The 12,881-nt window shown below is 33.1% G+C and overlaps 2 protein-coding genes across 2 annotated transcripts in view; both read right to left on the bottom strand.

Annotated features, from left to right (window-relative positions):
• Positions 1 to 12,881, bottom strand: part of LOC134842596 (spermatogenesis-associated protein 7 homolog) — a 532,288-nt gene that overhangs the window by 207,069 nt on the left and 312,338 nt on the right. The window lies entirely within an intron of this gene.
• LOC134841719 (uncharacterized) overlaps positions 1 to 12,881 on the bottom strand; it is a 78,666-nt gene that overhangs the window by 49,428 nt on the left and 16,357 nt on the right. Inside the window, exons 4-6 of the mRNA XM_063857754.1 lie at positions 7,255 to 7,374; positions 3,753 to 4,187; positions 3,277 to 3,556 (exon numbers count right to left, since the gene is read on the bottom strand). Of these exons, the coding sequence (XP_063713824.1) occupies positions 3,277 to 3,556; positions 3,753 to 4,187; positions 7,255 to 7,374 (835 nt within the window). The remainder of the gene's footprint in view (positions 1 to 3,276; positions 3,557 to 3,752; positions 4,188 to 7,254; positions 7,375 to 12,881) is intronic.

Below are 12,881 nucleotides of genomic sequence, written 5' to 3'. Positions count from 1 at the left end.
GACTAAACTGGTCGTCAAAAATGCAAGATCGTTGCCAAGAAGTTAATGCCGTTAAAATTTTGAAAAAAAAAACACAGACAACTGAATGTTGGAAAAGTGTCAAAAAACTCAAGGAACCGAAAAAAAAGACTGACAGAATTGTTTGAATTAAAAAAAGGTCACACTGAGGCTTCTTGAATTTTGACAACTCTCTTTGAGTGAAAAACTTCTGACAAAACTAAATCAATTGAAAAAATTGATCATCAGGCAATTTTCAAAATCTTTAAATTATTCTAAAATCTAAAAACGAAATTCAATTTTGGAACAAGGGTAAATCGCGTCACACTATTGTAATTGCCTTTTTAGAAACATTTTTGAACAAAATTTGAAACGCATTCAATTTCTAAATCCCGAAAAATTAAATTGCGAACGAATTTTCAGACTGATCTTGAAAAAAACGGCCAAAATCAGTGTCTTCAATTCGAGCGAAACTTAAAATCATACAGAAACGAATTTTTTGTTATTTGAAAGCAGCTAATTTTGTCAGCTAGTTGTTTCTACTAGCCTTGCTTCTACTCAACTTTGCAACTTCAAAAGCAGGGTTGGCGACTATTCGTAACAAGAGACAATTCGTAATATTCATTGACAACTAGAGAACCTTGGCACTGCTGTTCTTTACATTCGTCACGAGAAGTACATTGCGTGAAAGCCAGTGCTTGCATCTCCTGTTATGAAATGATGCTAGCTACGAATTGAGGCCTCACGCGAAGGCAGCTCGTATGGGGTCAAATGGTCGAGAGACTCTTCATTTCTACAAATCTTAGTTTACACCTACTAAAAGTTTTACATTGTTCAATTGCTACGTTGTTAAAACAAAATCTCATTCCTAGAAATGTTTACTTAGTTTAGTCGCTTCTAACGGAACACATGATTTCATTGTTTTCTTCATTTTTTCATTTTTTAGCATCCGACTATCCTCGTTATAGCCGTTGAGCCAAGTTGTTGCAAATCATTGCAAAGTTTTCAAATTTCACGATTGATTTAGATTTGACCGCAAACCTACCTTTCTTTTTAGCTTTATGAATGACAGTTCTTTGGATAAATCGATTCAATTCAATGACGAAATAAATTAAAGCTAGAAAAAATTGCCAGTCAATTTAAAGTAACGAAATACCAAGTTTTTTCCAAAAATGGCAGAGTGTTCAAATGGCAGGCATCATTTTTGAAAATATAACTAACAGGCCTACTACTCCTTATTTTTTTCCGAAAAATGATAATGCTTATCTTTAACAGAAAAAATATAAAATAGATGGTTAGCTGGTCGTATAGGTGGCTGGCCTACTCGAAGGAAGTAAAAATATATGACTGGAAGAATGAATGGTTTAAGGCAGGATGAAGCCATGAATAGATGGATAGACGTCTGGATGGTTGTTTAGATCGATAGCTAGACAGCTAAATGAATAGATTAGAAGAGAGATGCTTAGCTTCAGTGATGGCTGTATCAAAAGATTTTTGATTGGATGGATATCTGAATTGATGAGAGTATGGATTGATGGCTATATGGATGGATGATTAGCTAATTGAATGGCTAGATGAAATGATGGCTGGATAGACGTTTGGCTGAATAGCTAGGTAGATGGAACACTGGCTGAATGTGTAGACTGGTTGTTTTGATGGATGGATCCTTTTCTGTATGAATTGAAGGCTAATGGTTATCGATAGATGAGGAACTGATTCGATGGATGAATCGCTTGATGAATGAAAGGCTTGATGGATAGATTGATGGAAGCTAGATGTATCGTTGTAGGGATGATTAGATCAATGGACGACGGATGCATAATCTGGATATTTGGTATTGCTCTGAACCGAGATCTGAAAATGAATTTTATCAAGAATTCGAGTTGAAAAAAAATTGCTTTTCAATTAAATTAGTATTTATCAACTTGTTGCTTTGCCCAGTCAGGATTTGCGATGCCCTGCTTTGTCTTGCGCTGCCCTATCCTGACTTGAGCTGCCTTGTTGTGGCCTGACTTTTCCAGCCTTGCCCTGAATCACAATAACGTGCCTTGCCTTGCGCTGCTTCGCCTTGTGCTGGCTTATCTTGTCTTGGCCTGCCGCCCATTGCGTTGGCCTTTCCTGTCTTGACTTGCGCTGGACTGCCTTGCCTTGCCTTGCGCTACCTTGCCTTGCCTTGCGCTGCCCTGCCTATCCTTGCCTTGCCTTCCGCTGCCATGCCTTGGCCTGCATTGCCACGCGCTTTCCTGCCCAGTCTGGCTTCACGCTGCTGTGCCTCGGCCTGTCCTGTTTTGCTTTGTCTTCCGCTGCCCTTCTTTGCGCTGCACTGCCCTGATTTGCCTCGCCCTGCTCTGATTTACCATGTCCTGCGATACTCTGCCTTGCCTCCAGCTGCCCTGCCTTGGCCAGCATTACTATGCCCTGCTCTGATTTACTCTGTCCTGCCATGCTCTGCCTTGCCTTGCGCTGCCCTGCCTTGCACTGCTCTTGCTTTGCAACGGATTGAAAAAGGTTCTAGATTACTCAGATTCTAGATTGTTTGCTTAAGCAACGTCACTAAAAACTTTCGTTAAACACTGTGCCATCTTAAAAATGCTTTTATATTGCATCCATGGAGCATTTGGCGTTGCGCTTAAATAAAAGATGGTAAAATTAAAGTGTTCGATTGAAAAAGTTAGATTGAAAAACCCCTCATTGTTTTAACGGTTTGGAACGTAGTCAACGAAAGTACAGAATAAATTAGATCATTGCTCATGGTTGAGGAGGCAAAAAATAAGGAAAGGAAACTTGGAACAGATTATGGTGCCATGATAACAATTCAAATTTTTTAAGTATAACAATTGCAGATTAAACGTTATATTGATTTAAATTTGTTGTTCTGATCACTCGAAGATCACCATCCGACCACCATTGCGTTTTTCAATTTGTTTTTTTTTGCCAGCAAATTTAGACAACCTCAATGAAAGCTCGTCGGTCAAGTTATGTATCAAATCACATCACTTATAGTTGTGATCCGGATTATGCAAAAAAAGTGGAAGTTTTCTATGTCAAGGAAAGTTGGTCCGAAAACTTTTGTTTTTTATACTGAAGTAGACAAATTCCAAGTTTTTTTCTCTCAATTTTAACATTAGTTATGTTAGCTATTATTAGCACTCATTCTACAAATAGTTCAACTAATGCAAGAGACCTTTTCAAAAAATGAATGTCTTAGAATACAAATGATAAAAAGACAATGAACATAAAATTGTTCATCATATGAGAAGTAATACTAGAACAACATACTTTCTGGAGTCGACATTAACATTGACGTTCTCAATTGCATCCTCGCTGTCAATGAATGCAGCCATCTGTTGATGTATGTTGAGTCTGGTTGTTTTGACCTTAGAAGGTACCACTGACCCACCCTCTTTCATCAGGATGCCTTTGGGAATGGGGATTTTCAGCTGGCTCTTCTTTTGAATGCCCGCCTGTGCCGCCCAGTTGGGTGCGAAGAAGTAGTTGGAAAGCAATTCAGGCACACTCTCTCTCGGATCCACTTGTTCCGCAAGAAGTACATGGCAGCCTGGAACATAAGTTAGCCATATGTTATTATAGCAGCCCCCCCCCCCTCTGCGTGCGCCACTAAGCTTTACTAGATAATCAGGTATTAAATTCCTTCAAGTATACTTTTTTGTACAAGATCATTTGTCGCAGCAAGTAGCGTTGATGCATTAAAAATTCTAGCAAAAAATTATACTAGTCAAAAATTGTAAATGAACCTTGTTTCTCAAGAGACGTTTGCAGCAAACTGAACGTATTCTGCTGCACATCAAGTAGCTTCTCAAAAATTTCATTAGATGTCTCCCTTTCTTCCTTTTTGGGTTCTGGCCTCAGAATTCTTTCTGCAAAACCACGACTATTCCAAACTTCCTGAAATGACTTTTCTCCTGGCATCCTCTCAACGTCCTGGACCTCCTCGAAAAGCATTTCGTTCAGTTCTCTGTTGAAAATGGTCACATCGTTTGCTTTTGTTTCGGGCGAGAAGTCTACAAGCTTAACGCCATTGAGAAGAAAGTTAATGTCCATGAAAGATTCGTCGGTTTTGAACTCCATGTTAAACAGTTTTGTCCTTAAAGAGCCCTTTGAGGTGACCTTGAAGCCACTAGGTTTGAACCCTTCTTTGGACAAAAACTTTCGTTTCAACGGAGCAAAATCTAAAGCAGAAGACCAATTAAAAATTTCAAGCCAAAATCACTTCTACCAGTCTTGGGAAAAGTATTCTACTGAAGATCTGTTAGATGTTTTAGGAAAATGAACTTTTTTAAAACAAACAAAGGATTCATGTCAAAACGATGAATAATCAAAAAATTCATGTCAAAACGATGAAAAGAATTCTACTGAAGGTCTCTTAGATGTCTTAAGGAAAATGAACTTTTTTAAAACAAACAAAGGATTCACGTCAAAACGATGAATAATTGATGCAGCCATGGAGTTTCTCCAATCAATCGAATTTTTTTTGTCAGACAAAGATATACAGTTTGTCATATTGTTTGATTTATCAAACTCTTTTGATACTGAAAACCAAGAGATTCTGCTTTGAAAGTTCTCAAGGAATAGATTGAGAGGAAAATCATTTTCGATTCTAAACTCATACCTAGAGAACCGTTATTTATTTGTTTAAGTATATCAAACAAGAGTACACAGCAGAAATTGGAGTGCGGTGTCCTTTATGGATGAGTTCTAGGTCCAACTTTATTTCAATCTTACATCAGTGATCTACTCAAGCTTCCAAAAAAATTACAAAGGTTTTCTTTTTGCAGATGATTCTAATGTATATGGTAAAATTCGGTGAAAAAAACTATGATAGGGATTTAAACAAAATCGAAATAAGGCTGGCTGCAAATAAAGTTATCAGCACAGAACCAAAACAATTTTTCAGCTTACAGAAATTAAAACTTTCGAGGGAAAATGTTGAAAACAGAAACTGATGTTAAGTATTTAGGAGTTCAAAACGATCGCAATTTCAGTTTCACTATCTCAAAAAACATGCGCCGAAGCATATCTTCATTTCTCTGCCAAACCAGAAACATGTTTTTGGATGAACCACTTAAAAGATTGCTAATAAAAGCCATTAGTAAACAAATTATCGATATGGAAAAGTGTGCTGCACCTCAAAAACAAGTCTAGATATACTTTACAAACAACAAAGGAAACAAAACGCAAGATGAGATGTGAAAAATATCAAACCAACAAAAATAAATAGGCGCATATATAAGTTACACAGGGGTTAGACCATTACAAACACGGTCTGTAATTTAAAAAAAAAGTGAGCGAATAAGACTTATTTTCGAAAAGATTGTCAGACTGCTTTTAATATTTTGTTAGCGATAATACAACGTTCAGCAAACAATTTCGAATGGTAACCGTAATGCTACAAACCTGTTTTCAGATGCCATTTGAGAGCATTCTGAAAGGTCAGAAACTAAATTTTTGTTTTTCAACCAAGTTAACCCTAAAACTTTACATAAACCAATTTTAAAAGCAGATCAGAAGCATAAAAATCGGTAGTGATTTTTGTATTATGACTTATCATTATGAAAAAAAAACGAGTTACTCGGCGCAAATAAACAACCTAGTCGTTGCTAAAAAATTATTTAAACAGAAATCTTTTTGGCGCAGGTCTCCAAGTTTATAAACAAGACAATACCTGCACGATACTGAATTTTGTTCAAACGTTTTTCAGTAAAAACTGGGTTGAATTTTTTTTGACGAGTAACTAATATATTTCATAAAGATGAATTAATATTTTGCGAAACCTTGTCGGTCGTTATGCTTCCGATCCACAAATAAAAACGTGTGATGTGAAACTGCTCTCAAACTTCCAAACTTCTCGCAATTGGCATCTGCAAACAAGCTTGTAGCCTTCTGTAATGTGCTGATGTTATTATGATTAGTATTATTATAGTTTTAGACAAATTTCGATCAAGTAAGGCGATAACAGATGACATTTGATTATATCGGTCACTTAGGCTTCAAAATCTGTTTTTCCAAACATGAACTAATTTTGGAAGCTTCATTTGGCACCTTCCCGGCCAAAAAAATTCTAAAAAACTTGCAAATTATTGTGCAAAAAATTAAGACTAATTTCGAATTTTTTTTTTCTTATTTTGTTTGAACCCAACTGTTGTTGATTATGCTTAAATTTCTGTTGTCACTTCTACGCGTGTGCATTGCTTTTGAATCACACCACGCATGAGCAACTAGCCGGACTCTGCACAATATTGTGCTTCCGACCGACAATGATTTTTATATCATGATTTATCATTATGAAAAAAACTAGTTACTCGTCATAAATAATCATCCTAGTCTTTATTAAAAATTATTTGAACAGAAATGATTTTGGTGCAGGTATAAGTCTTCAATTTAATAAACAAGAAGACAATATCTACAAGATAAGGATTTTTTTTTTTTTTTCAAACGTTTTTCAGTAAAAACTGAGTTGAACTTTTTTATGACGAGTAACTCTTTTGTTTCATAATGATAAATTATAATATGAAGAACATTGTCGGTCTTTATGCTTACGATCCACAGAAAAAAAACATGTTATGTGAAACTGCTCACACATTTCCAAATTGTTCTGAAATATCATCTGCAAACAGGCTTGTAGCCTTCTGTAATGGGCTCGATTCGTAACATAATTTTTTTATTATTTTTTTTATGATTATTATGATTATGAGTATGATTATGATTATGATTATGTTCATAATTTTTTTAAAACTATTATTACGATTATTATTATTATTATTATTATTATTATTATTATTATTATTATGATTTTTAATATGATTATTATTATTTTTATTATTATAAAGATTATGATTATTTTTATTTTTATTTTTATTGTTATTATTATGATTATTTTTATGATTATAATTATTATTATGATACTTTTAGACTAATTTCGCGGCAAATAAGGTGATAACAGATGAAACTTTGTTTTATTGGTCAATTAGGCTATAGAACGTATATTTTTCTAAACAATAACTAATTTTGGAAGCCTCATTTGGGACTTCCCTGGCCAAAAAAAAATCTAAAAAATTTACAAAATTTTGTACAAAAAATATAACATCTTCATTTTCAATTTTTTCTTTCTTATTCCTGTTTTTGAGCACAACTGTTGCCTTTTTCTTTCTTATTGTGCCTAATTTACTGTTGTCAGTTTGTCAGTTCTACGCGTGTGAATCGTAGTTTATTTAATCACACCACGCATGAACAACTAGCCTGACTCTGAAACTCCAATGGTGTAGTGCACATCTCTCTTCATGTCCAGCTGGGCCTGGAAGCGCACCACTTGGTAGCAGGAGGGAATGGCCTCCACAAACACCAATCGATGTCCATCAACTGAAACGCAAACACAGCCACGAGTTTACATTTCGCAACCCAATGCAACTTAAAAATTTTACACCCATTTATCTCAAATTGGGTTAAGATTAGACCAAAAAAGAACATAGCAGAATTTTTGGAGATTTTACCTTTCTAAAAATTAGTTAGACTGGGTAAGAGGCTCCTTTCGATGCCAGGTTCTTGTCAATTAACTTGGTACTTCCAGTAAATTTTTGATTAAATAAGAACGGCCGAAATGACCCATTCTTGGGGTAAAATTTTGGGTTCGAACTCCACAAAATGAATTCAACCACAATAATTTTGTAAAACTTTAAGCAATTTTTTTTTCTGTTCATTTTGAGTCTATAGTAGTAGATGTTGGAGCTGAAGTGGAGGGGGGGGGGGGGCGGTGCATGGCGGACCCCATGTATTAAGATACGTTATAGATTTCCGGTCCGCCATGCTATGTATTAAGATTGGGTATAGAGTCTACAAGGTATTAAGATAGAGAATACCGATGGTAACGTTTTATGGTTTGTGTGATGGTAAGATAATGGTGAGAAAAACGATTTTTTTTTGGTTTTTGTGTGGAAATGTTTAATTTTTTCGCAAAGTTTTTGGCGCGCGTTATCTAATTGGGAGTAATTAAACGTTAATCACGTGTAGATTGTAGAATTAAGTTATGTATTTAATTATTTGGCGCATGGTAAGTCAATGGTAAAAGTTTTTGCGCAAAAACGTGGAATTTTCATCAAAAAAAACTTGTTAAAAAGATTTGGTATAATTTGATCTAATAAAAATTTAGATCAAATTTAGATCAAAATTCTAATAAAGATACTTTCACTTTCTATCTATCTGAATATATTCTGAAACCTACTGAAGTTCAAAAAAAGTCAAATTTTTGGGAAAAAATTACAAAAAACTCAAGTATTTGGAAAAAATTGCAAAACTTTCAAGTTTTGGAAAAAAATTGCAGAAATCTCATAACTTTGTTTAAAGTATTGTTGCTTCTGATCTAGCTGTAAACATTTTTTTACGTATTGAAAACAAAAAAAACTCAGACTGTATATTAATAGGCATCATGTTGGGACAATGATACAAAAATTTGAATAAAAAAAAAGATTTTTTTCCACAATTTTTTCTCAAAATATTTAAATAAGATAAAATTTACCTTAATTTGAGCTAAAAAGCGGGATATATGATGCTCTAAACACTAAGAAGAAAGCTCATAAAAGCTGAAACAATATTGAAACTTTCGGAAAGCAGTGAAACTAATTGTAATTTTTCAGAAGATAAAATAAAAGTTAATCAAACTTACCCAAATTTTTCCATTATGAATCTTTTATTTTGGTAATTAACTAGTTTTTTTTGTCCAGTTCAGGGTGAGTTCTAATATGAATCTAAATTCAAATGAATATTAAGCGCAATATTCCATGAAATTTCTAGATCAAACTCCATGATTCAACTCCTAATTTTTTTCTCAATAAGTTATCAAAATTTGTACAACCATTACAACTTATCAGAAATTTTTCTTGTCAATAATTAAAAAGTTCAGGTCATTGATAAACGAAGATTGGTAAACTGCTAGAAGTGACTAAATATTGGATACATTTTTCTTAAATTTTTATTCGACATTGGCTCAATTTCAAAAAAATCTTCATAACTGATGGTTATCTCTCTGTTATTTCTGCAACACAATTTTCATAATTTTCCGTAGAATTTTTCTATGTTTTAAGGTTATTCTTGCTTTCTGCCTAATACATGTTTTCGCTATTGAACACACTTTACGAGAAACTTTGTCAGAACTGGAGAATTTAGGAGGAAAATAGTATCAATTGACGAACAATTTGCTGGCAGAGATGACATTAGAAGTGATACCGTCTGATAATTAAGCTGAAAATTGTAAATATCTTCCCCAAGGTTCCCTAGTTCAGTTGCTACAGTAAAATATTTAAGCAAAAATACAACTTTTGTCATCAATAACTATCACTTTTCTTACAACTTTTGGCAAAAATACAACTTTTGGCATCAAAAACTATCAAGTTTTCTCGAGAATATCCAAGTGAGAAAGTCTTGGTGCTATTTAAAGCATCCAAAATATATGTAAAAATGATATTATAACGGTGTATTTTTACGATTTAAGATCAAATTAAGAGCAGATTTATTAGTTATAATCTGAAAACCTCCGGAAATACGCAAGAGAACCTAGTTCCCAACATCTACAATACCTAAAAACTTCTAAGAGAGCGCGTCTCAAAAAATTTCTTAAGCAAAGGAAATCAAGTTGCAAACTGAAACAATTGTATATTTTCCGATTTTTGCTAAGTAAAAATAATGAAATGTAGATCTTGAAAGCAAATTTTTGATTTATGCTTCATGTATCATCTTCCAAAAGATGTCGGATTGGGTTTAATTTAAGCTAATTATCCTCAAAACATCTGATTTTTTTTATATAGTACCTAATATATCAAATGATAACAAAATTTGCTAATGATTTAAGCAAAAAAAATAAATCTTTGAGAATTTTTATGTGGGATTTTTTCTCATGCAGTACTTTATAAGCTAAATTTTAGTAAAATTATTTCAAAACTCCGAATGAATTAAATTGAGTTTATATCTCATTCTAGCATTTTCTCAGTTACTTGTTCATCTACTATCTACCAAATTAATCCAACTTGAACAAATTTTTACTTGAAAATTGAATTTTGAATGGAAAAATCTATCGTTTCAACGAACATTGAACAATCCGAAGCAGAATTAATACCATAAATCCTTTGCTAAAAGTCATTAAATAATTTTCTCAACCTCATAACTTCATAATGCTCTTTTAAATCTGAATTTCTGTTTTAGAGTAAGTTTTTACTTTGGAAAAAAACTATATCATTATGTTGAAATTTTCAAAGTTTAGCAATAACATACATTTTTTAGTTTTTCCAGGACATTAATCAAATTTTTTTCTGAAATCATCAAAAAAAAAGAGAAAACCATAATTCCTAATAATTCAAACCCCATTGTCTGCTTAAAAACGCTCCACTCTATGAACACTTTTGCAAGCACAAAACAAGGAAATCTTTGAAATAGTAACTACACAAACCTTTCAATTAGTCGATGTTTTACAAATATCCAAGTTTTACATTTTTTAGGCTACTACTTAAAAACTCATCAGCATATGTTATGCACTTTTAATACAAAATTATTGCAACAAAATCTCCGCAAGCTTGCAAGCAAGGGAGTTTTTATCGTTGATTAAAGTTTTTCGGATCGAGTTCCATGGAAAGTTTCACGACAATTTGAACTCGATTTTTGCTGTCTTTATCTTCAATCAAAACCTTGAATAAGAAAATAAATGACAGTTCAGGTTATATGGGATTTTTTTCTCATGCAGTACTTTATAAGCTAAATTTTAGTGAAATAATTTCAAAACTCCGAATGAAATAAATTGAGTTTCTATCTCATTTAAGCATTTTCTCAGTTACTTCCTTAACTACTATCTACCAAATTAATCCAATTTGAACAAATTTTTACTTGAAAAGTGAATTTTGAATGGAAAAATCGATCGTTTCAACGAACATTGAACAATCCGAAGCAGAATTAATACCATAAATCCTTTGCTAAAAGTCATTAAAAGTTTTTCTCAACCTCATAACTGTCTAATGCTGTTTTAAATCTGAATTTCAGTTTTAGAGTAAGTTTTTAGTTTAGAAAAAACTATATCATTATCTTGAAATTTTCAAAGTTTAGCAATTTTTTAGTTTTTTCCAGGAGATTTATCAATTTTTTTTTCTGAAATCATCAAGAAAAACAATAGAAAACCATAATTCTTAATAAGTCAACCCCCATTGTCTGCTTAAAAACGCTCTACTCTATGAACACTTTTGCAAGCACAAAACAACGAAACATTTGAAATAGTAACTACACAAACCTTTCAATTAGTCGAAGTTTTACAAATATCCAAGTTTTACATTTTTTAGGCTACCACTTAAAAACTCATCAGCATATGTTATGCACATTTAATATAAAATTATCGCAACAAAGTCTGCGCAAGCTTGCAAGCAAGGGAGTTTTTACCGTTGATTAAAATTTTTCGGATCGAGTTCCATGGAAAGTTTCACGACATTTTGAACTCGATTTTTGCTGTCTTTATCTTCAATCAAAACCTTTGAATAAAAAATTGATTGACAGTTCAGGTATTGTGATGAAAATAGTGTCTATTTTTTGACTAAATCTATTACAATTGTTTAGACTTTTCAGATTCAGTAAAAACCAATATTCATAGTAATTACTATGTTTTTTAAAAAAAAATTTATTAATTTTAACTTCTCGTGAAGTGTGTTTAGAGACTGCTGAGCACATAATTTAACCTTATGCTGACAATGCTTCTTCGTGAAGTGATTAGTGAGTTCCTCGCTGCTATACAGTATAAAAATACTGTTATAACACTTCAAAACACCACAGGTTCTACGATGTCTTGATGCGTGTAAGCGAGTATATTCTCTGCCACATTCAACACATGCAACTCTTTCGTTTTTATTCAGCGCCGGCATCTCAATAAGTAAAGAAAGATTAAATGGGAAGTTTAAAATGTATCAAATTTTTAGATAGGATGAGTTGAATGCCTCAAAAAATAAGTAAAAATGAATAAAAACAGCAAACTTATTAATCAATTGTTTTTAACGTGAAAGAAAATCAGAATGGATGTGCTATTTACAATAACTTTTTAAAAAAACAAAAACATGTAATGAAAAATTTCCCAAATTGCAAGTTTTTCTTTGATTTTTTAAAATCTATGCAAAAAATGTTAGGAAAAACACTGCAAAATGCAAAAGCATGTAATGATGTTTTCATCGTGTATGCAAAAATGAGATGTTTTTTATCAAATCTGTAAAAAACGATCTCAAAAATTTTAAAAGAGGAAATTGTTTTAGTTGTTTTACCATCTTGCAAAAACCTTGTGAAAAGTGCAAAATTTATATGATTCTTGCAAAAATGTGTATTATAAATTTTTCCATAACCTCTTACCTTATCTCTTTGTTCCTATTTCTTTAAGATAAAAAATACTAGATGCAAAAAAAAAAGAAATTACAAAACACAAGACAATAAACAAAATATTTACAAATCAAAGAGCTGTCAAGCAGCTGAGTTCTCAAAATTTTGCAAGTTCTCAATGGAGCGCAAAACTAGTCTTGCCTTCATCACCGGTGGTTGTCTTGGTGGTTCGCTGACTGGAGTTATTTGTTCAGAGAACCTTTCATCCTCTTCGATGGTAATTGGGTTCTCCACAGATCCCTCTTCCTCCCAAGGTAAGAGGAAATCGTCGACTGATTGTGCCACATATCTAGTGTCAGGAACCTCGGGGTAGTTCATTCCCACATGCTCAGACACTTCCTCTATCATTTGCATGGTTCCAAGTTGGTTCTCTGTGATGGGATCTTGCGTCATATGATGTTTGTTGAAACCTCTTCACATCGCGTACACCATGTGCCAGACTTGGATTGGGATGTTCATTCTTGCTAGAAAAACTCCAG

This window comes from Symsagittifera roscoffensis, chromosome 3 (genome assembly GCF_963678635.1).
Source record: "Symsagittifera roscoffensis chromosome 3, txSymRosc1.1, whole genome shotgun sequence".
In the NCBI taxonomy this organism is placed as follows: Eukaryota; Metazoa; Xenacoelomorpha; order Acoela; family Convolutidae; genus Symsagittifera; species Symsagittifera roscoffensis.
Note: the sequence above shows the minus strand (reverse complement) of the source record. Positions and strands in the feature narration are given on the sequence as shown.